This window comes from Mastigoproctus giganteus, chromosome 1 (assembly GCF_048544385.1).
Source record: "Mastigoproctus giganteus isolate SK-2022 chromosome 1, ASM4854438v1, whole genome shotgun sequence".
Classification (NCBI taxonomy): domain Eukaryota; kingdom Metazoa; phylum Arthropoda; class Arachnida; order Uropygi; family Thelyphonidae; genus Mastigoproctus; species Mastigoproctus giganteus.
Window position 1 is genome coordinate 18869000 of NC_143575.1, and position 26156 is coordinate 18895155.

The 26156-nt window shown below is 36.2% G+C and overlaps 1 protein-coding gene across 2 annotated transcripts in view; it reads left to right on the plus strand.

Moving 5' to 3' along the window:
• Tango4 (transport and golgi organization 4) overlaps nucleotides 1-26156 on the plus strand; it is a 47189-nt gene that overhangs the window by 14519 nt on the left and 6514 nt on the right. For both annotated transcript variants that reach the window (XM_090379012.1, XM_090379021.1), the window contains exons 6-11: nucleotides 306-398; nucleotides 10135-10284; nucleotides 17184-17285; nucleotides 21899-21991; nucleotides 24038-24156; nucleotides 25510-25649. In XM_090379012.1, coding sequence (XP_090235138.1) covers nucleotides 306-398; nucleotides 10135-10284; nucleotides 17184-17285; nucleotides 21899-21991; nucleotides 24038-24156; nucleotides 25510-25649 — 697 coding nt within the window. The remainder of the gene's footprint in view (nucleotides 1-305; nucleotides 399-10134; nucleotides 10285-17183; nucleotides 17286-21898; nucleotides 21992-24037; nucleotides 24157-25509; nucleotides 25650-26156) is intronic.

A 26156-nucleotide genomic window follows, 5' to 3' on the forward strand; every position in this document is an offset into this window, starting at 1 on the left:
AGAGAGAGAGATCTGTGCCATTATAGAAAAGGTTACTCTTCTAATATAAACCTTAGTTTTTAACCTGAGATAGAAGAAGATATGTATAAGTTTAGTGCCTAGCAAATTAGTTACTCTTAATCAAGTATGTCAGTGACTGAGATTGGAACTGATAAAACTTCCTAGGGGGGGAATAATGCCTTAAAGGGTTCTGTTGTGCTCTTAATTTCCTTTTATGCAGTAAGAAGAATGTTGAAATAATAATCATTGTGAATGTTTCCATTTGTCATGATTATAAATTATGTTTATACATGTTATTTATGTAGGTCATCAGTGGACATTTAGGATGGGTGAGGTGTATTGCTGTTGAACCAGGAAATGAATGGTTTGCAACTGGGTCTAATGATCGAATTATAAAAGTAAGTTGAACCTCAGAACCTCAGTTTATGTAATTTACCATCTGTGATCATTCATATAGATTATTTAATTGTTCAATAAGAGTTAAAATTACCTGAAATTCAATTTTTTTCTAAAATTGAAACTAAGTGGACTATAGTTTAATAAAAACAAAACCTTAATGATATTTTTGAAAAATAAAAATTCAATTTCTACCTTACTAAGAAAAATATTGATGTGCTTCTTTATGTGCTAGCAATACAAACATAGTTTGTGCTAGGAAAGAAAAATGTCTTTAAGTGTATGTCATTTGATCACTAATATTATGAGAATATCACAGTGAATTATCCTTTGTGACAAAATATGGAAAGATTGTACTTTTGTAGTACAAACTTTTGTTTCTCTAAATTATACAGTGAAATCCCATTTAAATAAAAATTTTACCATATCAAAAATATTTCTAGGTCCTAGCCAATATCCCTTATTATTGTTGCTTTGTCAGTCTTATTTGAATGAAATAATTTGTCAGTACGGCAAATGTTTTCTGTCTACCTTTGCCTGAAATTCATTGCTTTACAATTAAAGATAAATTTCATTGGCATTTAATGAAATTTGCTGTGTAGTCTATATTGTAAAGTATAGCTATGGGAGCATTTTCTTGAAAAAAAAAAAGGAGGGGGAGGGTAAAGATATATTGCAGAAGATTTTCTCTTTTTAAATGATATGGCATATTGGCATTGTTTTTCTCTCTCTCTCTCTTGGCACCTCTGTAGCCAGGTGGGCAGGAGCAGTAGTGTGTAGCACACACTTCTTGATTAGACTGGGGTTCGAGCCCATGACCACCAAATACAGAGGATGTGGAAAGGTCAGGGAATGACCACCGCATATCCCCGGAGCAATATGGCCTTAGTTGCTAATGCTCCTAAAAACCAAATAACAACAACAACTCTCTCTCTCTCTCTCATAATCCTGTGTGATGGTGGATATGGGTATTTGTAGTTATTAAATTATTAATATTTTTTTGTAAAAGAAATTAAAAGAAGTGCTCAAATTGAAGAAAGCATATGACAAATGATATGGGACCATAACAAAAGCAGTCCTTGTTTACATGATTTCAGTTTCAAATGTTTCCTACACTTCCTGCTTTATTCTGTTGTATAATTCCAAGTCGGTCTTCTGTCCTCATTAAAGATAATTCTAGATACACAAAAGTACTTGTTTCAAGTTTTTGTTATTTAGTCTACAGTCTAAATTTTTGTGACCTCTCCCAACTTGCATGATTTTTTTTTTTTTTTTTTTTTTTTTGTGCATCTAATTTTCATGTTGGATTATCTATAACCATATCTAATTTATTCAGGGATCTTGCAGGCTGCTATTCAACAGCATAGTATCATCTCTTTCTCTTTAAAGGTAATCTCTGTTGCTTTCCTGTTACCTCTAGTGAAGCAGCATAGGTGACTTTTGGAGAGGATTGGTTTATATGTCAGATTTGTTTTTAGTCATTCTCAGAACAGTTAATGTTTTGTGTAAGGAGTTTGAGGAAATGGACTGGCTGTACTTAAGAATAGGCATATGCAAGTACTGTTGGCAGTGATCACCATGGCTGACCAAATCATATTGGAAGAGGCTACTGCAATGAGAGGTGAAAGTCCATTTAAACTGCACAGAATGTGTTATGTGACATCACATCTTTTACACTAGTTACATCTTGTCTATACTATGGTTTTTGGAATAATTACAGATTACAAATGGTGACCTCTCACTACCCACCAGGTAAATAAGACAACCTTCTCTCTGAATAGTAAAATCAACCTTCATGACTGTTGTTTGGAAGAACTGTAGCAAAGTGCTTGGGTACCAAAGAAAACATACCATGGCAATATCTGAATTTCTCTAAACTATTTTAGTACTCATATTGATTTATCTTTGATTTTTATCAAATAAAAGCCTTCTTTTGTAAGCTTAAATACAAATTTTGACCAGAGTTCTCTGAATTTCTTATTTATTTTTTATGAAAATCCCAAACATGAATGGTATTAGAATCCTGTAGTACTTTGTGCCATGCATGAAGGTTGAGAAGACAGAAGATGCTTGCTGACATTAGACTTGAATTTCTGTAGATTCTAATTCTCAGGAAATACATGTGGTGGAAGGTTATTCCAGAAAACAAAAGTAGAAGGGATAAAAGAAGAGAAAAAGTTGGTTCGGTGAGTTTGGAGTCGGACAGGGGATGGATGTTGACTGGTTGCAGCACATGTTCAGACTGATTTGGAGAAGGGTGGAGAAATTTCTAATTCAGAAGAACAGTGCCTATGGAAGTATCTACAAGTGTGGGTTATATATATTATGCACATTTTACATTTAATAAAGTTGTAATTTTATTCTCTGTTATTATGGCATTTAATAGAACTGTTTAAAAACATATTCTAAATGCATTGATTGAAGTTTACATTTTTTATGTTACACTGTTGTTATTATTTATACAGCATGTTATTTAAGGCTGTGTTACATTATTATCTGAAAAACATTCCAAGAAAAGAGACATTTCTCAGAAACCTTTTCTGAAAGATTAAGATGGTCACTGTTGATTTATAAGTTTGAACAGTAGCAAATTTAATCTTGTATCCAAATACCAGGTTCTTATTTTCCAGCTTGAGCATTGATTGAGAGTCTGCACCTGATTTCCTGGTTAATTTAAATAATTTAAAAATTTGTACTGTACTGTTTTTTTTTTTTATTTTTTTATTTGCTTTGGCTGCCTGACTTAGTTAACAGAGGCTTTGGTTAGTAGAATCTTGGATAATCGAGGTCCTACTGTATTTTTAAACTTCAGCAATATTTTTTGTGAGGTGTGCAGCACTATAATAAAGTTAGGCTTTGTTCATTATAAGAGTACTTTGGTATTCTTGACTGTTAAAGGTCAAGTGGTACTGAGTTTTTGGATTATTGTTTATTGTATTTTTATGGTCTCTGTTGGGAGAGCATATTATTATTATTACCAAGCTTTTGCCACTCTTTCATCTGCAAGAGTGGCAAAAGCTTGGTTTTTATAATTATTTTATTTATGGTATATATGTTATTAATGATTATTAATTGTATATAAAATATAGGTATATATAAAAACAGTTGTGTGCATATATACAATATATATATTATATATACACCGATGAGCCAAAACATTATGACCACCTACCTAATATGATGCAGCCAGAACAGCCCTTACCTGGCAAGGCATGGATGCTACAAGATTTCTAAATGTGTCGTGTGGTATCTGGCACCAAAACATAACCAGCAGATCCTTTAACTCCTGTAAGGTCTGTGGTTGAGACACTGCAGATCAGAGTTGCTGTTCCAACACAAACCACAGATGCTTGATGGGATTGATGTCTGGAGAATTTGGAGGCCAGGGCAATACCTGGAAGTCTACCTCATGTTCTGCGAACTAGTCTCGAACAATCCGGGTGGTGTGGCAATGGCACATTACCTTGCTGAAAGGCTGCACCACCAGAGGGAAGACCATTGCCACGAAAGGGTGTACCTGGTCAGCAATGATGTTTAGGTAGGTGGTAGATGTCAGAGTGCCTGGCACATGGATGATTGAACCCAGGGTATCCCAATAAACATCGAGTGTTTTCGAATTCCATTAGGATTAATGGCGTTGCATTGCCCCTCCCCACCCCACCCCATGCTAGCGCCCTAAATTTTCGAGGTTGGCATTCGAGGTGAGCGGACGCGCTTAGACAGGGCTCCTCAGTTAAGTGGTTTACTTTTGGATAGTGCTTTTAAATATTTGATTTATTTAGATATTGTTGGATTATTTTGTTATAGGTTTTCCTGTAACTGTTTGATTTTAATAATATTATAGATATAATTTTTTAAAGTTACTTTCATTGATATTTATTTAATTTTATAATGGTTGTTACGAGATCTGCCTTAAACACGTCACAGGGTATCGTGACTCACACGGAAATAGCAGATGGCGATTTACGGGTGAGTCATGATTTAATCCGTTGTGGAACCTGTGGAATGTTTTCCAAGGTCGACCTGGTGACTAATCCTACCTCACCTGGGGATTCTTTTCTTTGTGATCGATGTAAGGAGTGCACCGATCTTAAATTACAATTTGGTGCACTGAGGGAACAATTTGAGTCCCTGAAAAAACGAGTGCTTGCCCTCGAAAATAATGCATCTGGGAGCTCGTCAGGGACTCAAAACTCCAGCAATCTACCAAGTGATGCACACCCGATTCGAGCCTCAAAACAGAAAAACCAAGTGCAAACTACTCTGGTTAAAAAGGACATTGTATTATTAGGAGACTCCATTGTCAGGGAAACGGGGAATATTTTTTGTAATAAAGATAGGTGGAGGAGAACCAGGGTATGTCTGCCGGGAGCAACTATTGATGATGTCACCAACAGACTGTCAGATTTTAAAGGGGGTAAAGAAAATATTATTATTCATGTGGGGACAAACGATATTAAACGTACACGATCTGACGATTTGTTGGAAAAATACAGGACCATGCTGAGGAAATGTCGCGAGCTAGGCCATAATGTCTATGTGTCTGCAATTCTGCCCAGACACGATAGGAGGGATTATATGTTAAGAGCCTTGTGGATTAACTCAAGACTTGAAGGAATCTGCAAGGCTTTAGGGGGTAAATTTCTATCAGCATGGCCCACACTTGTAGGTAGAAGGAATTTGTTTTGTAGAGACGGGATACACTTAAACAAAGGTGGTGCAAAAGTTTTTGCCAGTATTATTGAGGATACCTTAAAGGTTCAGGGAAACTGCTAGTTAGGGGGGATGTGGGTAATACTGACACGCGTTTATCTGATAATATTGGTCAAAGTAACTCTTGCACATACCTCAAGAGTTCTTATCTGTTACCCCAACTGGACGTATTATCTAGATGTTCTGGGGGCACAAACGTTTCACGTGGGCGGGTAGCTAATGCCAGGGAAGAGAGCCTAAAAAACTTCAAGGGTTGTGTTAGGGTTGTTAAATATACAAGAACAGTAAATCTTAATTGTTTATACAGTAACGTTAGAAGTGTCGTCAATAAAATGAGCGAATTCGAACTGCTGGTTAAAACAAGTAACGCGGACATAATAGGGCTTACAGAGACGTGGTGCCACCCGGAAATTGGGGATGATGAGTTTCAGTACGGCTTGTATAATGTATTTAGGAAGGATAGGTTAGATAGAAGGGGTGGTGGGGTAATGCTTCTTATCAGAAGCAGCCTGAGTGCGACGATAGCTTTCCCGGATTCAGACGTCTCACATGCTAGTATAGAGTCTGTATGGTGTGAGATAGTTGGAAACAAAGGTATAATGCGAGTAGGAGTAATCTACAGACCAGGTGATTGTGAAGATTATGACAAAAGCCTCTACATGCAAATGGAATGGGCAAGTAAGCGTCAATGCCTTATTATGGGTGATTTCAATCTGCCTCTAATTGATTGGAGTAAATGGGAAGGAAACTCGACATGGGGAACAAAATTTTTAAATCAACTAGATGACTGTTATTTGTATCAACATGTCAGGGAAAATACTAGAGAAAAGAATATCCTAGACCTCATCATCACACATGAATCAGATGACATAACAGGGCTGACAGTAGAGGAACCAGTAGCAGGAAGTGATCACGGAGTTCTACGGTGGATGATGACGAGAGAGGTAGCAGAAGTAAAAGGCAAAGGAATGGGTTTTAATTTCAGAAAAGGAAATTACGATGCCTTAAGGTACTACATGGCCTCTATTAACTGGGTAGATATCGCGCAGAGAATGAATACAATTGAACTGTGGTATGCTTTTAAAACATTAATCACAGATGCCTTGAATGCGTATATACCATTAAAAAAATACTCCACGAGGAGGGTTCCAAGTTGGATGACTAGTGAAGTTGCCGCATTACTTGAGCAGAAAAAGGTGGCATGGAAAGGTTACAGAACAATAAAAAGTACTGAAGCCTATAACAGCTACAAGGTGATGTGTAATAGAGCCACAGAAAAGGTTCGACAGGAAAAGGCAGTTTATGAGAAATCACTAGCAAACAGAGCAAAGAGGGGGGATAAAGAATTCTTCACATATATAAATGCCAAGAAGAGCAGGACAAACCAGATCGGTCCTTTATGTAAGGGAAAGGGGATAGTAATAAATACACCAGCTGCCGTTGCAGATGAACTCAACAGTTATTTTGCATCAATATTTACAAATGAAAAGCCTTTTGTGGCAAAGGGAAATTGTGGGAGCGAAGTTAAAAAATATGTAATTAATGATATTGAAATTTCGCAAGATTATTTGATGAAAAAACTTTCGAGCCTACAGACCAGTAAGGCTCCTGGAGTTGATGGAATATACCCTATAATCTTAAGAGAGGCAGCAAGCGAGTGCATTGAACCATTGAGGCTAATTATGCGAGCATCATTAGACTCTGGGGAGATTCCCTTGGATTGGAAAAGTGCAAATGTATCTCCCATACATAAGGGTGGCTCTAAAAGTGAAGTTGGAAATTATCGACCTGTCAGTCTGACTTCAGTAGTAGGGAAAATCATGGAGGCAATGATCAAGGGTGGAATTCAGGATCATTTGGATCGAATTGAAATTCTCAAGGATACTCAGCATGGTTTCGTAAAGGGAAAATCATGTTTAACAAATCTGGTTCGCTATTTCGAAAGGGTCACTCACGAGCTGGATTTAGGGAATAATTTCGACATTGTTTATTTAGATTTCAGCAAAGCTTTTGACTCAGTCCCACATGAGCGGTTGCTTTATAAGCTGGAACAGGTTGGAATCACTGGGAAAATCCTTAGATGGATAGAAGGATGGCTTCAGGGCAGGAGGCAGAGGGTTGTGATAAATGGCTATTCCTCAGATTGGGTTGATGTAAGAAGTGGGGTTCCCCAAGGATCAGTATTAGGACCACTGTTGTTTTTAATTTTCATAAACGACATTGATGAAGGGATAGAGGACGTGATGTCTAAATTTGCAGATGATGTTAAAATTGGGAGAGTAGTTAATGATCACTGTCAAGCTGAGCTTCTTCAGAGAGACCTAGATAGACTTCAGGAATGGTCAGAAAAATGGCAGCTGTGCTTTAATCCAACAAAGTGTAAGGTATTACACCTGGGAAACAGTAATCCCAAAAAAACCTATTCACTTGGTGGAGTTCAACTAAAGCCAGTACTGGAGGAAAGGGACTTGGGTGTTATGATACGGTCAGACATGAAATTCTCTGAGCATTGTAAACAGGTTGCAAGGAAGGCCCATGGTGTCCTATCGACGATCTATCGAACTTTTGCAAGTAGAGATAGGGACGTGATAATCCCATTATATAAGGCTTATGTTAGACCACACTTGGAATACTGTGTTCAAGTATGGAGACCGCACCTGAAGAAAGACATCGAGCTTCTTGAAAGGGTGCAAAGAAGGCTAACTCGCCTGGTGAGATCGGCAAAAGGGCGTCCTTATGAAGAAAGACTTCGAATATGTGGGTTGCAGAGTTTGGAAACTAGACACCTTAGAGGAGATTTGATTGAGGTGTTTAAGGCTCTGAGAGGCATCAGTAAAATGAATGAGGACAAAATTTTCAAGATTATAAATGATGCTAGAACTAGGGGACATAAATTCAAGTTACGGGGGGAAATGTTTAGATTGGATTGCAGGAAGTTCTATTTTAGCCAGCGAGTTATAAATTACTGGAATAAGTTGCCTTCATGGGTGGTAGAGGCCGACAGTTTGGGGAAATTCAAAGGTCATCTGGATAGTACTTTCGGGTAAGGGAAGCACATAGGATGATAGGTTTAATTTCCTTTTTATTTTATTTTTTTATTTATTAATTATTATTATTTAGTTATTTATTTATTATTATTATTTTTTTTTGTTTTTATCATTGTTTTGTTCGGATTTTTTTTTTTTTTTTTTGGCTGGTGCAGCATAAGCCGTGGGCTTTCTTGCACCATGCGGCCGTTACTAATACTAATACTAATACTAAATTCGCAGTGAGGCCGTTCTAAATGCATTTTAAATTGTCTTCGCTTGACATGCACGTTGAAGTTCCAATTCCACTCGTCTCCAGAAGCTGAAGAGGAAATTTTACTTTAAACTTTGTTAAGGGACGGGGTAACAGCATGTGACTCGAATGTCTGGCAAGGAAGAAATGTCAACCTCTCGAATATTTCATTTGACGGCATAAAACGGGATTTGTTGGAATCCTCGGGTTATGCCGTAGTCACGTCCAAGTGCGCAGATGAGCGACGAAGTTGGCTGAGGTTGGAGCAAATGCGCGAAGTTCTGTCGCCGTCATTCACCTCTCCTGCCCGGTCGTATTTCTCACCACCCCTGAGAAATCTAACCCCCCTCACCTCAAAGAAATCGGAGGCACGAGGAGGGTGAAGGCAACGCATGACACCGCTGCCACTGGCTTATTTTCATCCCATCACTTTCCCAGGTAAACAATGAGCACGTACCCGGCCATCCGCATGGTGCACAGGAAACATCGGACCAGTGATTCATTGGACCAGATGACCTTCTTCCGATCACTCAAGGTCCATTTTCGATGCTTGCGTGCTCATTGTAGGTGCTGTTGCCTGTGAACTGTGGTTACCATGGGCATTCGGAGCGGCCTGTGGCTGCGCAGTCCCATTTTCAGCAGGGTTCGATGTACTGTGTGTTGTGACACATTTCTCCCGTTACAATCATTCCAATTACCAGCTAGTTGCGCCACGGTCTGCTTTCTGTTGCCACTACCATCCGGGAGAGCCTTCGCTCAGCTTGAGCATTAATGAGCCGTGGCTGTCCAACACCTCGCTGGTAGTTCGTGGATTTCCCCTCCTCGGACCCCTTTCGGTAGGTACTAACCATGGCTGACCGTGATCACCTCGCCAGCTGTGCCGTTTTGGATATGCTCTGATCCGGTTGTTTGGCCATTACAATTTGGCCTTTGTCAAACTCGCTTAAGTCCACTGCCTTTCCCATTTGAAGAACAAGTGTAACACTGATTAACGGAGCTCAGTATCAGGTGTTTTTTATACCGGGTCCTGACCTGCGCATGTGCCGTAGTTCACCTGCAGTTGCTTCGATTTGCATAATGACTCGCTGGTCATAATGTTTTGGCTCATTAGTGTATAATATGTATATATTATTTATTTTTTTTTATCTTATAAGAGTATGTTGAAATTCTGGCCTGTCATATTTTTAATTTATGTTTGGATAAATGTGGGAAAACAGGTTTGTGTTTATTACTGTTTGAACGTCCATTGGTGCAAGAGAAAATATTAGATTATAAAGTAAATTCTTATCATTTTTAGGAAAAGAACCCTCATGGCAGTGATATTCATTACTGATTTGTTTATTATGATCCTTAGCTTTGCATATGCAAGTTTGTTTTTGTTTTTTGTTTTTTTTTACCTCTAATTAAAATTATGTATTTTTAGCTTTTTTTTTTTTAATGTGTGCATTGCTTCCATTTTGCAATAAATGATTTTTCCTGTTCATTCCTTTACTGCAGATACAAATGCAGTACTGAACTTGTGTTCATGCAATTTAGCAAAACACAGAAAAGAAATCTATAGCTCTGTACAGAAGGCTGAACTTTATAAAACAGAAAAATTATCATGCATAAGTTTTGGAATTGCCTTACTAAGAGATGGCATGACATTAGATTTGTTATTCCATTATTCATTTCGATAATTTTTGTTTATTGAACTGGTGTTTTAATATTTATCTATTTTTCTCTAAATATTTTGATTTGTTATAGATTTGGGACTTGGCAAGTGGAAAACTAAAGTTATCACTCACTGGACATATTAGTGCAGTGAGAGGACTTGCAATAAGTTCTAGGCAACCTTATTTATTTTCTTGTGGAGAAGATAAACAAGTGAAATGTTGGGATCTGGAATACAACAAGGTAAAGTATTTTTCTAAGATATATTATGCTGACATAGAAAATTTATTTGTTTTAAAATAAAGGCATCCCAGTGGTATGTCATTAATTTGTAAAATTAATTCTGAAAAAAACAAAAACAAATAAAAATGACTTTGATGTGAATTTATCTTAGCCAAAGTGAAGATCAAGTTTATCCATTTATTCTAAATTGCTTATTTATTTCACATTGCAGATAAATTTATATTAGCCATACTATTTATTATGGTCATTATGTCTCTATTAGTCAATATGAATTAGCCAATAGCCAAATTAATTACCCAAATTGGTAATTAGCCAATAGCTTAATAGCCCAAGCCAATAGCTTAATTACCCAAATTGGTAATTAAGCTATTGGCTTGGATTTCACTAACCTCTTCCAAGCCACAGATGTTTCACACAAAACCATCTAATGCACATGCTCGGAAAACATGCCATTTTCTTTTGAGAAATGATTAGAATTATTTTTAACTTTTTAACCACAGATACATAATGAACGTGCACTCAAAATCAGTGTAATACAGTATATAATATAAAATAAGTATATTTGTGATTTCTGCATTTATCACTCTTCAGTTCCATATTTTATGTAACAAGATGCTTTTTTTGTTTGTTTATACTGTGTGAGATCAGTAGACATGGAATCAGATGTTATTAACACTTTCACTGCAAGCTTGGCCAGAATTCAAAATTTACAGGATTGAGTCCATCTGGATTGAAGAGGGCAGAAACATTTTTGGACTATTTTCTCATTGTGGCTGAATAAGTCAGCTGCTGGCAAAGGTTGCTTGAAATATGTGGCTTTTCCCCTGTCAAATAGGATAAAAATAGCTCTGAAAGGCATGGGGGTTGTTCATTCAAGTGGAATAAAAGCCCCATGATGCACATGTACATCATGAGGCAGTTGACATATTGAATGGTAGTAACCTAGTAACCACCTGCTGCTTGGAATTGTATTTATAGAGCAGTGAGAGATGGGAAATATATGAGAAAAAAAAAGAGGGAAGCACATAAAAAAGCATTACTAAGAAATTGATCTTGGACACAAACAATATTTGGTTTCAGAAAATGGTTTTGAGTATTGCTATCCTGATGTGTCTTGATTAACTAAAGCTTTAAGTATTTGTAAAGATGGTATCTGTATGAAAACACTCAACTCTTTGCCTTAAAATAAAAAAGAAAATTTAAGTTTAAGAATGAGAGTTAAACAAGCTAAATATTTTACATGTGGTATATCTCACAGTGTAGCATTCTTAAGTAAACTTCCTTGGCTGGGTGAATTTGTAGTGGTCTGTTTTTGAATCCAATACTATCAATGATAAATTGAACTTCATTTGGATTCAGGCAGTGGTGTAGGATTTTCCCCAGATGATTTTTAATCCTGCAAACTATATTTACAGCACATGCACTGTACATTACATATAACTTATTAGAAATCAAAATAAATTGACTTGGTATCGATACCAAACAATCTAACTCAGGACTCTTCTTTATTACATAGTACTTAGGGCATTTACCTGGTATATTCTTCTAGTGATGGGGATCAGTCTGATCGTGATGTTCTCAACCTTGATGGTGGTCCTCCACTTCTCAGTGGTTGCTTCTAGGAAGTGCATCAGTGTTGGGTTGACCTTTGTATACCTTCAGCATCTTTATCAGCCAGCTATGGGCTGGCTGATAAAGATGTTCAAAAGTGGAAAATGCTACCTTTTTCTGCTCAATTCATTGCGATAGTTGATGTAGGCCCTTTATCGTGTGCTACACTTTTCATCATGTTCAGTATTTCTCCCTGTTATCTTAACCACCTGTGGAGGTGGACTATTTAGTTTTGCTTTGGCTTTTTGTATCTAGTGGTGGGGTAGTTATTGGGAGCAACACCAGATGGCACCACTCTCTGACTTGGCCGTCACTTCAACCTTGGGGAAGGTAGGTCTGATGAAGTGACATTTTTGATTTTTTTTTTTCCCAGCAGGATTCAATCTCAGGTCCATCAACATTGGTGGTTTGGCATTGTAACCACTAGGCTAATAATGACTATTATGATTACTACTACTACTTAAATGCAAAGAGTGAATGATTTTCCACTTTTGAACATTGACAATGGTCTCTATATAATTTGGAGAAATTATTCATGAAATTTAGTTTCACTTGATGTGAATTGTAAAATATGACTTTATCTAAATTAACGAACTGGCAGTTTATTTTTTCTTTATAATCCGGGAATTAGTATTAGTATTAGTAATGGCCGCATGGTGCAAGAAAGCCTATGGCTTATGCTGCACCAGCAAAAAAAAAAAAAAAAAAATATCCGAACAAAACTATGATAAAAACAAAAAAAAATAAATAAAAAAATAAAATAAAATTAAATAAATAAATAAATAAAATAAATAGATAATAATAACTAATAAAAAAAAAAAAAAAGGAAATTAAACCTATCATCCTATGCGTTTCCCTTACCCGAAAGTACTATCCAGATGATCTTTGAATTTCCCTGAACTGTCGGCCTCTACCACCCATGAAGGCAACTTATTCCAGTAATTTATAACTCGCTGGCTAAAATAAAACTTCCTGCAGTCCAATCTAAACAATTCCCCCCCCGTAACTTGAATTTATGTTTCCTAGTTCTAGAATCATTTATAATCTTGAAAATTTCGTCCTCATTCATTTTACTGATGCCTCTCAGAGCCTTAAACACCTCAATCAAATCTCCTCTAAGGTGTCTAGTTTCCAAACTCTGCAACCCACATATTCGAAGTCTTTCTTCATAAGGACGCCCTTTTGCCAATCTCACCAGGCGAGTTACCCGTCTTTGCACCCTTTCAAGAAGCTCGATGTCTTTCTTTAGGTGCGGTCTCCATACTTGAACACAGTATTCCAAGTGTGGTCTAACATAAGCCTTATATAATGGGATTATCACGTCGCTATCTCTACTTGCAGAAGTTCGATAGATCATCGATAGGACACCATGGGCCTTCCTTGCAACCTGTTTACAATGCTCAGAGAATTTCATGTCTGACCGTATCGTAACACCCAAGTCCCTTTCCTCCAGTACTGGGTTTAGTTGAACTCCACCAAGTGAATAAGTTATTTTGGGATTACTGTTTCCCAGGTGTAATACCTTACACTTTGTTGGATTAAAGCATAGCTGCCATTTTTCTGACCATTTCTGAAGTCTATCTAGGTTTCTCTGAAGAAGCTCAGCTTGACAGTGATCATTAACTACTCTACCAATTTTAACATCATCTGCAAATTTAGACATCACGCCCTCTATCCCTTCATCAATGTCGTTTATGAAAATTAAAAACAACAGTGGTCCTAATACTGATCCTTGGGAACCCCACTTCTTACATCAACCCAATCTGAGGAATAGCCATTTATCACAACCCTCTGCCTCCTGCCCTGAAGCCATCCTTCTATCCATCTAAGGATTTTCCCAGTGATTCCAACCTGTTCCAGCTTATAAAGCAACCGCTCATGTGGGACTGAGTCAAAAGCTTTGCTGAAATCTAAATAAACAATGTCGAAATTATTCCCTAAATCCAGCTCGTGAGTGACCCTTTCGAAATAGCAAACCAGATTTGTTAAACATGATTTTCCCTTTACAAAACCATGCTGAGAATCCTTGAGAATTTCAGTTCAATCCAAATGATCCTGAATTCCACCCTTGATCATTGCCTCCATGATTTTCCCTACTACTGAAATCAGACTGACAGGTCGATAATTTCCAACTTCACGTTTAGAGCCACCCTTATGTATCGGAGATACATTGGCACTTTTCCAATCCAAGGGAATCTCCCCAGTCTAGTGATGCTCACATTATTAGCCTCAATGGTTCAATGCACTCGCTTGACACCTCCCTTAAGATTATAGGGTATATTCCATCAACTCCAGGAGCCTTACTGGTCTGTAGGCTCGAAAGTTTTTTCATTAAATAATCTTGCAAAATTTCAATATCATTAATTACATATTTTTTAACTTCGCTCCCACAATTTCCCATTGCCACAAAAGGTTTTTCATTTGTAAATATCGATGTAAAATAACTGTTGAGTTCATCTGCAATGGCAGCTGGTGTATTTAATACTATCCCCTTTCCCTTATGTAAAGGTCTGATCTGGTTTGTTCTGATCTTCTTGGCATTTATATATGTGAAGAATTCTTTATCCCCCCCCTCTTTGCTCTGTTTGCTAGTGATTTCTCATAAACTGCCTTGCCTGTCGAACCTTTTCTGTGGCTCTATTACACATCACCTTGTAGCTGTTATAGGCTTCAATACTTTTTATTGCTCTGTAACCTTTCCATGCTACCTTTTTCTGCTCAAGTAATGTGGCAACTTCACTATTCATCCAACTTGGAACCCTCCTCGTGGAGTATTTTTTAATGGTATATACGCCGCATTCAAGGCATCTGTGATTAATGTTTTAAAAGCGTACCACAGTTCAAATGTATTCATTTTCTGCACGATATTTACCCAGTTAATAGAGGCCATGTAGTACCTTAAGTTCGTCGTAATTTTCTTTTCTGAAATTAAAACCCATTCCTTTGCCTTTTACTTCTGCTACCTCTCTCATCATCATCCACCGTAGAACTCCGTGATCATTTCCTGCTACTGGTTCCTCTACTGTCAACCCTGTTATGTCGTCTGATTCATGTGTGATGATGAGGTCTAGGATATTCTTTTCTCTAGTACTTTCCCTGACATGTTGATGCAAATAACAGTCATCTAGTTGATTTAAAAATTTTGTTCCCCATGTCGAGTTTCCTTCCCATTTACTCCAATCAATTAGAGGCAAATTGAAATCACCCATAATAAGACATTGACGCTTACTTGCCCATTCCATTTGCATGTAGAGGCTTTTGTCATAATCTTCACAATCACCTGGTCTGTAGATTACTCCTACTCGCATTATACCTTTGTTTCCAACTATCTCACACCATACAGACTCTATACTAGCATGTGAAATATCTGAATCCGGGAAAGCTATCGTCGCACTCAGGCTGTTTCTGATAAGAAGCATTACCCCACCACCCCTTCTATCTTTATACCTATCCTTCCTAAATACAAGCCATACTGAAACTCATCATCCCCAATTTCCTGATGGCACCACGTCTCTGTAAGCCCTATTATATCTGCGTTACTTGTTTTAACCAGCAGTTCGAATTCGCTCATTTTATTGACAACACTTCTAATGTTACTGTATAAACAATTAAGATTTACAGTTCTTGTTTATTTAACAACCCTAACACAACCCTTAAAGTTTTTTAGGCTCTCTTCACTGATATTAGCTACCCGCTCACGTGAAATGTTTCTGTCCCCAGATCATCTAGATAATACGTCCAGTTGGGGTAGCAGATAAGAACTCTTAAGGTATGTGCAAGAGTTACTGTGACTAATATTATCAGATAAACGCGTGTCAGTATTATCCACATCCCCCCTAGCTAGCAGTTTCCCCGAACCTTTAAGGTATCCTCAATAATACTGGCAAAAACGTTTGCACCACCTTTGTTTAAGTGTATTCCGTCTCTACAAAACAAATTCCTTCTACCTACAAGTGTGGGCCATGCTGACAGAAATTTCCCCCCTAAAGCCTTGGAGATTCCTTCAAGTTTTGAGTTAATCCACAAGGCTCTTAACATATAATCCCTCCTATCGTGTCCAGGCAGAATTGCAGACACATAGACATTGTGGCCTAGCTCGCGGCATTTCCTCAGCATGGTCCTGTATTTTTCCAACAAATCGTCAGATCGTGTACGTTTAATATCATTAGTCCCCACATGAATAATAATATTCTCTTTACCCCCTTTAAAATCTGAAAATCTGTTGGTGACATCATCAATAGTTGCTCCCGACAGACATACCCTGGTTCTACTCCACCTATCCTTATTACAAAAAATATTCCCCGTTTCCCTGACAATGGAGTCTCCTAATAAAACAAAGTCCGTTTTAACCAGAGTAGTTTGCACTTGGTTTTTCTGTTTTGAGGCTCGAATCGGGTGTGCATCATTAGGTAGATTGCTGGAGTCTTGAATCCCTGACAAGCTCCCAGATGCATTATTCTCAAGGGCAAGAACCCGTTTTTTCAGGGACTCAAATTGTTCCATCAGTGCACCAAATTGTAATTTAAGATCGGTGCACTCCTTAAATCGATCACAAAGAAAAGAATCCCCAGGTGAGGTAGGATTAGTCACCAGGTCGACCTTGGAAAACATTCCACAGGTTCCACAACGGATTAAATCATGACTCACCCGTAAATCACCATCTGCTATTTCCGTGTGAGTCACGATACACTGTGACGGGTTTAAGGCAGATCTCGTAACTACCATTATAAAATTAAATAAATATCAATGAAAGTAACTTTAAAAAAATATATCTATAATATTATTAAAATCAAACTGTTACAGGAAACCTATAACAAAATAATCCAACAATATCTAAATAAATCAAATATTTAAAAGCACTATCCAAAAGTAAACCACTTAACTGAGGAGCCCTGACTAAGCGTGTCTGCTCACCTTGAATGCCAACACTGAACTCCAATGGCCATATATTCTTTTAGTCTCTATCTTATAAATAGATAATTTAGACTAAAAGAATATTTTGGTATTTTGTGATATTATATGTATGTGAGGTGTAGAATCTTACTGATAATCTATATTTAATTGTTCAAATTGGATTTAGCCATGTTTTAGGTTAAGCATATTTTTTTTATATTGCAGACTGATGTGGATTCAGGCCTACTTTTTAAAAGCTATAGAAAATGTTTGTTAGTTGTTTTTTTATAATATAGAAACTGAAGTGGCTGATAAATTGCTTCAACTGAATTAAAAAAAAATGAAGTTAAACCACTTTATATTATTTTTTCCATTAATGTTGTATTATTTTACAGGTGATTCGCCATTATCATGGTCATCTAAGTGGTGTTTATGCCTTATCGTTACATCCGACAATAGATATTCTAGTTACAGGTGGAAGAGATTCCTCTGCCAGGGTAATTATTTGTTATAGACATGTTTTTTTATTTAAACTGATTTTCTTATTTTGTGATCCATTTCAAATTAGCCTAATACTATGTTTATATTACTTATAATGGGATATATGGGAAATAATAATACACTACCTTACTAAAAGTATCTGAACACCCCTCCCAATATAATGAATAGTGGGAATAAGATATTTTCAAAGCAGGACAAATTTAAAAGTGTGCAAGAAGTAGCAGAAATTTATGACCCTTTATTGCATTTTTAATAATTTTCTCCATGATTTTTCTTTACTATCAAAGTTATGCTGATGCCTTTAGTTATCCACTCTATTCCTAGATCCACCTTTTTTGGGCGGGTCCAGGAATAGAGTGGATAAAATAGACTGGTTCTTCTCCAGTCCAAGGGAATCGCTCGTAAGTCTAATGAAGTTCTTGTGATTGACCTGAATGGATGATGCTCTCCTTGCAGTTTCCAAAAATAATTGGGTATATGCAGGCTACCCCTGGCCTTAAGGATCAAACATTTTTCTAATAATGACCTTGAAATTTCAGTATTGCTAATTTTATAGTGCTCAGGCTCACTAGTGCAATTTCTCTTTGCCATGAAGGAACTATCATCCATAAAGATTACAGATGACAATTCCTTCATGGCTGGGTCATCAGTGACTGTTCTGCATCCTTTATATAAGGATACTTTCTGAGGATTTAGTTGCAATCAGCATATCCCGTTCCAGTTAGCTGATTGTTGAAGACATAGTTGACAATTAACATGTACTGTATGTGGATTTTTTCAGACTTTGGAGATCTGCCCTACTTTTTCTACTGTTCACAGTGGCCTGCTAGTTTTTATATAGTGTGCTACACAACACTCAGTTGCACAGAATTTCTTTGCTTTCATATACAGAAGATGTACAGTAGGAATTTTGTTGTTTTGTGCACGAAATCTCTGCTGCACTTGTGTTGTTTAGTTTCTTTAAACCATGTGTTTTTCCACCTGCGAAATTTGATATTTCTGTTTGCCTAAAACTGCCACTGATGCATGCAAACACAATTGCAGATCAGTGAAAGACAAGCCTGATATATTTCTTCCCATTGGGATTTATTTATTTTCCTCTTGTATGAAAAAAGCCATAAACGTTGCAGTTTTAAGGCCACTTGTAATTATCGTGGATACGTTGGTCTGGATAATGTACAAAGATAAGGAGTTATACCTTAAAATTGAAATGCTCTGTAGTCAGAACTTTGCAGAAATCCAGAATATCTTATAAGAATTTTGGGGCATCCTTATTGTACATCCTTATTTACATGTGTGTGTGTGTGTGTGTGTGTGTGTGTGTGTGTGTGTGTGTGTGTGTACAGGGTGGTTATAAAATAAGTTTCCATACTTAGGAGACCCTAGTGTCAAAACGGTTAGAGATAGCACTGTGAAAATCGGTGAGTGTGTCATTTAGGGTATGGGGAAGCAGTGTGTAGAAGGAAAAAAAATTAGTTCAAATTTCTGCCACTAGGGGAGAATTGACACTGTAAACATGAGATGGAATACTTAACTTAGGATTAGATTTTAATATCAGAACTTAGAAATCTACAGATATTGTTCTATGTGCTTTCCTTCACTTGAGATGACATTCTGAAAACAGAGGACTACGTGCGGCACAAATTTCGCATAACATCTCAATTTCTTAGTAATGCTACATGCTATTTAATGCTTGTTTTCAAATGGATAAGGATCTGTGATTGGCCAGAACTGCGGAAAGTCTCTAGAAATGATGTGATCATTTCTGAATGTTGAACAGAGCAGTTCCTTCACTTTTTGGCCAATGTGGGGAGGGGCGCACCATCTTGCATGAACAGTAGTCTCCAAGCAATGCCTTCTTGCAGAGTGGGAATAATGTGATCTCTTAGAAGAGCGTAGTACTGTGCACTAGTTACCGTACACCTTATGGGGCCATGAGGTGTAGACTCTTTAAAGAAAAATGATTCGATTATAAACTCTGTTGTGAATCCACACCATACTGTAACGTATGGACTTTGTAGTATGGTCTTTCATGCACAGAAAGTGGACGAAAAGTTCCTCATATTTGGCAGTTTTGTGCATTTACAGCCCTGTGAAGAGTGAAATATGCCTCATCAGACCACAAGGTCATTCAAACCCATGTATCATCAAGTTCCATACAAGCCAGAAATCGTAGAGCAAAGTCTGTCCATTGTTGCTGATCACAAGACTAGTTCTTGCACTACGTGAATCTTGTACGGGAACCAGCATAAAATTATTCAAAGCACTTTTATGTACAGTCGACCAAGGAAGGTTCAAGTCTCTTGACACACCTCTGGCAGTACTGGCTGATAGTGTTTTGCATTCTGACCTGGAGGCCATTGCAACCACCACTTCATCCATTACCTCCATTGTGATACATGGTCATCTCCTGCTAGAATTACACCTAATTCCCCGGTTGCTTCAAATTTCTTTATTAGTTTACAAAGCCCCACTGACATCAAAGGTCCTTTATGCAAACCTTTTAAGTTTCCAATATTCATGTAGTGCTGCATTAGCATTACTATTATTCTGGTAGAACAGTTTTACTGAAAGAGCACATTCCTTTTTTCTAAGCTATGATTATTGATGGTTGTTGGCCTTTCTGCTTTTATCTAACAGGATGTCATTTGCGTAAGCAGCGTGTCTTGAAGTAAATGACAATTTTTACATATGCGCAGCGCCATTTCCCCCCTGGTGGCGGAAATGTGAACAATTTTTTTTTCTTCTACAAATCGCTTCCCCATACCCTAAATGACATACCCACTGATTTTCACAGTGCTAACTCTGTTTTGACATTAGTGTCTCCGAATAGGGAAACTTATAACCACCCAGTATACACACACATACATTTATTTTAATATTAATGTTAGAGTTAATATTAAATTTAACAGTATAATAAATTCATATTCCGTCTCTCTTGGCCCACCTTGGCAGGTAATTTATTTCAAGGATTGACAATATGCTGTCTTTTGATGGCATGTTGTCAATCCTTGAAATATATTACACGAGATTCAGCCTTACTCTCTAATTTTTGCTACCTAGTTCTTGTCCCTCCTGCCAGTGATAAACCTCCCTCATTCACTTTACTCATTTCCTTTAGGGCTTTATACACCTCTATTAGGTCTCCCCAAATAATATTTTAATTTAATATTATAATAAAGCTTGTAATATACTATTGAAAGTTTATAGTGATGGTGATGTGGAGCTGAAGTAGTGTCTCATTGGTAATGTTTCTTCTGTGAAGGTTTATTGAGAAGTATTGCAGATGATAAAGAGTTAGGCATTCACATCAGCTGACAACATTTGGAACTAACATGAAAACTATTTTTCAGGAACACTGATAAATGATGTGAAGATAAAGCTGGAGATGTACCATAGGCATCTGAAGACATTTGCTTAGTAGGATTGGTACTGGTTTCCTTTAGAAATGAAAAGCTAGTGCAAGACAGGTTCCTCACCACTTTTCAAATGACTAGTGCAGGACTTGGAAAACCACTTTGAAGTTGAGGGGTATAATTTTTCAGAAGAGTTATTGCTGTTGAACTTGGGTTTGAGATTTCACACCAGAATTTGATTAAAGTCCATGGAGTGGAAGCATCCTTTGTTACTCAATCCAAAAGATTATTATCAGCAGAAAAGCTGAAGCAAATGCAGATATTGCTTGTGATACTGTTAGTATCATAATGGTAGTTAGATTGCATTCAAGGAATGAATGTTTCAACCTTTGAGAATTTTCTTCAAAACAAATTATGCTTTAATATCTGACATATTCATCTTTCACAATAACGTGAAGTTTCACAAGGGAGTAATTGTGACCGAACTGTTAAAATAAATTTTAATGGGAGACACTTCCATTGTTGGGTAATGATATCAGTCTGCCAGGCTTGTCATTTTCCACAGTTGAAGAATCTACTTCATGAAAGTGTGATAATCATCCAGTCCACTTTTCATTTTAATACTTCCTTATACATGTTCTCCATATAATATACTTCTATACAATTATATACAATATATATAATATACAATTATATACTTCCACTTGGTGCTGTGGAAGTATATAATTTTTTCCTGGAAACTGAAGTATTTTTTCCTACATGAATGCAAACTACTCTTGAATATTTTCACACTATTTGCTGGTATATAGTGTCTGAAATAATATTAGGTTAAGTTAGCAACAAAGGCTTAGTTGCTTTGTCATTTATCTTTATGAGAGTTATGTTATGGTAGAAAGAGTGGAATTTTCAAATGCACGTTGGATGAGTGTTTCAAGTGATTTGAACAACCCCTCTCGATCAAAGGCGAGGCTTGTTAATTTGTTATGAATTTTATATAATTGTCATATAACAACTAAAGGCCACATGAAAGGTTAAATGCAATTTCATATTTAATCTTCCTGAAATTCATCGTTTAATTTCTTTATAAACTGAAATGCTATTGGTAATTTGGATGATACTGATTTTTTTTCTAAAGTTTGAGTAGAGCTGGTTAAAAAACTGCTTAGCATTATCTGTAGCAGTTATTGTAGCATTATTTTATGTACGCTTGTCTCTGAAATATGTTTCATCGAGTATGTTTTATTTTTTCCTAGGTTTGGGATATGAGAACAAAGGCCAATATTCACACACTAACAGGACATACAAACACAGTAGCCAGTGTACAGTGCCAAAGTTCTGAACCTCAGGTAATTTTGTTTAGGACAAAATCTGTTAAATTTTTTTAATAATGAAGTTTTTTAATATAAGGGAAAATGGTATACTTAGAATGTTTACATTTTACAGATAGTGAAAGGAGACTAGCTGTTTCAGTATTGTTGAAACAGCTAGTTTTTCCCTTTGTAAGGTAGAGAAGATGAATGTAATCCTATAATATAGTCTCAAGTGTTCAAAAAGAAATGCAACTCGTGGAAGAAAACTAATATTGTTACTTTGTGTATATTTTACAGATGTTATTGAAAGTAGTAGCCATTATATTTCTCACACAAGTGTTTATGATTAATTGTGGTAACTTTGGCTTGTTGTGACTTGTCAGTAGATATGGCATCGACTGCATGCTGAATTGTGATCTGTAGCCTCTTCTAGTGATTAACAGTACTTTGATACAATGCTATTTTAAGATCTATAAACAAATCAGCTGGACTAAAATCTGCTTTTCTTGGTGGCTACAACCTTTGAAATCAGTTGCCCATTAAAAACAGACACCAAGGTGCAAGCACTCACATTATCCTTGTTGACTCTTATGTTTTTAGACATTTGTCTGGTGATAATGTTTTACAAATGTATGATGACAACTTTGTATCCAATGTTTTGGAATTTCATTAAAGAAGCAATGTCTTTTGGAAAATTGCAAACCAGATTTAAACTTTTCAAGAGTGTAGAGAAGTCTTGTGGATCTGGTGAGGATTTTCTGCTGACCATATTCAAGGATTCTGAGAACTAATCATCATCATCATCATCAGCTATTTTCAATTCACTGCAGGATGAAGGCCTCTCCAGCAGCTTTCCAGTTCCTTCTGTTTTGTGCAATGGTTATCCATTTGCTACCCACAAGCTAATGAATTTCATCTGTCCATTTCCATTGTTGTCTTTCAGGTTTTCTTCTAGCTCTTCTTGGGTACCATTCAGTTATTTTCTTAGTCCATCTTGTCTTTGTGCTATGTATCCTGCCCAAGACCATTTTAGTTCTCAGAACTAATATACCTGCTCAAATGGAAGGACCTTATCTCTTGTGAACTGATTATCCAGTTCCTCAGCATTAGGAGTTACATATTCTATGCACCACTAGCAATAATGATGATTGATTTGGTCTTGCAACTTAACTTGCACAAACCAACTTTATAGGGATATGAAATATTTTTTGGAGCATCTTATGGCAGAACCAAGATGTGCTGCTCTGTAATGGAAGTCACCTTGTGGACATTTTAGGTCGTTTATCATTGCAGCTCGAAAGTTCAAGAGTTTTTCTCTCTTTTGTAGCACTTTTGTATGCATCTATGACACTTCTAGTTTTTTTATATTTGTCATTTGTTGTTATAGGCTTTTTTGGAGGAGGATATTTTTTGTTATGCTTCTCTGGATTTCAATTTCTAATTTAATTACTTAATGATTTGAAAGAGGAAGAAATTAATTTTAAACGTTAATGGCTTGTATTCTTTTAAAGATGGAGTCTTTTACTACTTATTTATCTTAGAGACAAATGCCTTTATCCATGGTTTTGCTTAGTTGCTAATATCTTCTTAAATTGCATAGCATTGCCTGAAAAAGTGAATCTGTTATTCAATAAAAAATCTGCGATTCTGCCAGCATAACTGATGAGAAGCCACTAAGCTTCAAAAGGTAAATCTATAGTGGATTTACCTTTTCAGTTGATGCTATAGAATTTTAAAAAAATCAGCAACTTTGGCAGAGCTGTGCATAATGTTATTTATAAGCTAAAGTTGTAAGGGCAAGTATTTGGCTTCAGCCTCCTTTGGGAGCAGAAACAAATTAGTATTCTCTCTTACATTCTATTTTATTTCATTATCATTGGAATTACTGATGTTTAGCTAGAATGGAAATGCCTTAAGATAATATCTTAATATAAAAAGCATATAGAACTGACTGTTTTTGTAAGATATAAGGTCTTCAAATTGAAAAATTAGAAATTTTGAAAGTACATAATTGCATGCAATGATATATATTATAGATAATTTACCCTTCTTGTTCTTATGTAAAATAATTGTTACTTTTAGATTCTTACCGGCAGTCATGACTGCACTATTCGTCTCTGGGACATTGTAGCTGGAAAAACCAGGGTCATTCTAACTTATCACAAAAAGAGTGTTCGAGCATTATTGGTTCATCCTTCAGTGTAAGTAGTATTTCTGAATATTTTACTTTGCAGATTGTTACTGTTAACACTAGGATGATTTATTTTAATAGAATGAAGTGGATGTATGTCAAACTTTTTTTTTTTTTTATTTTGAGATCTCTGAAAAATTAGTAATAAATGCATCCTTACCTTAACTTAATTTTATAGGATGAACTGTTTTCAGTATAAATAAGCTATTGTGCATACAGGAAATTGCTTTCCTGTGCTGTTTTGCTGTTGGATTGACACATAGTTGCATGGTCATTGTAACCACTGAATTTTTTTTTTATCCTAAATTGCTGTAACTCCCCAGCCCATGAAGATGCAAGATGAATTTGAGTAACCATGTTGCTTAACTGTGTATCATGGTGTTTGGCCTAAGCCAAACACCATGAAACAGACTTCAATATATGTGTGGATTCTGGGATGGATGTATGTAGTTCTGTGTTTTGAAGATTGATGCAAACAATACTTACTTTTAATGTGTGAATTGTCTTAGAATTTTTTTTAGTACATTTTGCTATCTTTTATTGCATCTGTTGATATCACTTATCCAGTTTGGGCTTAAAATAACCAAAACTGAATTATTTCTGGGGAATTCGGTTCCAGAATTTGATAAAACTGAATCAAGTAATACATAAATAGATGTAGAGGATGTTCTTGTATCTCAGAAAAGTAACAGTGGGTTTTATTTACAATTTTTTAAAATTCTGATTTTATTTACAATTTTTTTAAAATTCTGATATGAATTTTGATAATTTTACTTTGGTGTGTGTTGGACAATAAAGTCAAAATAAGAGTATATTAACATGTACATAAGCATATTTATGTACAGTTTTAATTTTTACAAAATTTCACAGAAAAACACTTAACAGGGTCAGCTGCTATGAAAATTCACTGAAAATTTTGAGGTGGAAATGGTTAATTGTGATAGTATGCTTGTCAAGTTTTAAGGACTTCACATGTTTAGGATATCACATTTCATTGTCAACACAGCCAATAGTTAATTATGCTCCATATGTGGATGTTGCAACAGTGAAGTTTGAAATGATTAACAGTCATCTTGTCCTATGACTGTTTTGGAGTATAAACAGAAACTTGCCCATTTTAAAATTTAATTATCTGCGACTGCACAGTTAAATAAAATTTTGGTGAACATAAAAAGTCATTGTATATATTGTGCCTCTATTTCACAGCCTAACATTAGGAGGTCATGAAAATAGGCAGTTTGCTAATTCAAACACACAGCTTTTAATAGTATTGTTTTATTTGATCTATTTTTTATTTTAGATTTTATTTTGTTTTGACAATTCAAGTAGAATTTTATTGATCTTGGTATTTTTTATTTATTAGGTATATGTTTGCATCAGGAGCACCAGACAACATCAAGCAGTGGATGTGTCCAGATGGAAAATTTGTACAAAATTTATCAGGTCACAGTGCAATTGTCAACTGTCTAGGCATAAATTCTGACAATGTTATGGTTTCTGGAGGTAATTTAAAACTTTTTGTTACTAACATTCTGAATGCATATATGGTTGTATTGCTTTTTGATTCAGAAATGGGAGAAAACCACAATTTAAGAACATCTAAAAAAAATGATAGTTGAACGTTGATTTCTGTATTTCAGGTATGCTAAATTCTGATTGCCTAGAGACTTTGTTGCATACATTAAAGTGGTCTCTTTTTTTTTGTGTTAATTCTGGTGAAGGTGGCAACTGTATATGTGATGATCTCTTCTGTTTCAGGCAATGAGAAATAGGTGGCTACTCTAAGAGTATAAATGACAGAGCTCAATAGAAATGAACAATGTAATCCTTTGTGAAGAAAATACAAAGGTGCTAAATAATGGGCAGGAAATCTTTCAAGATTATGAGTGAAGCATTTTGTTATATTTTCATTGAAGGTGATGCATTTATAGATCAAATGTTATGGCATAAGCTGATGGCAGTTGGTTCCATTTATTTTAGCTAGCAACCAAGACTTTCTGAATGACAGGA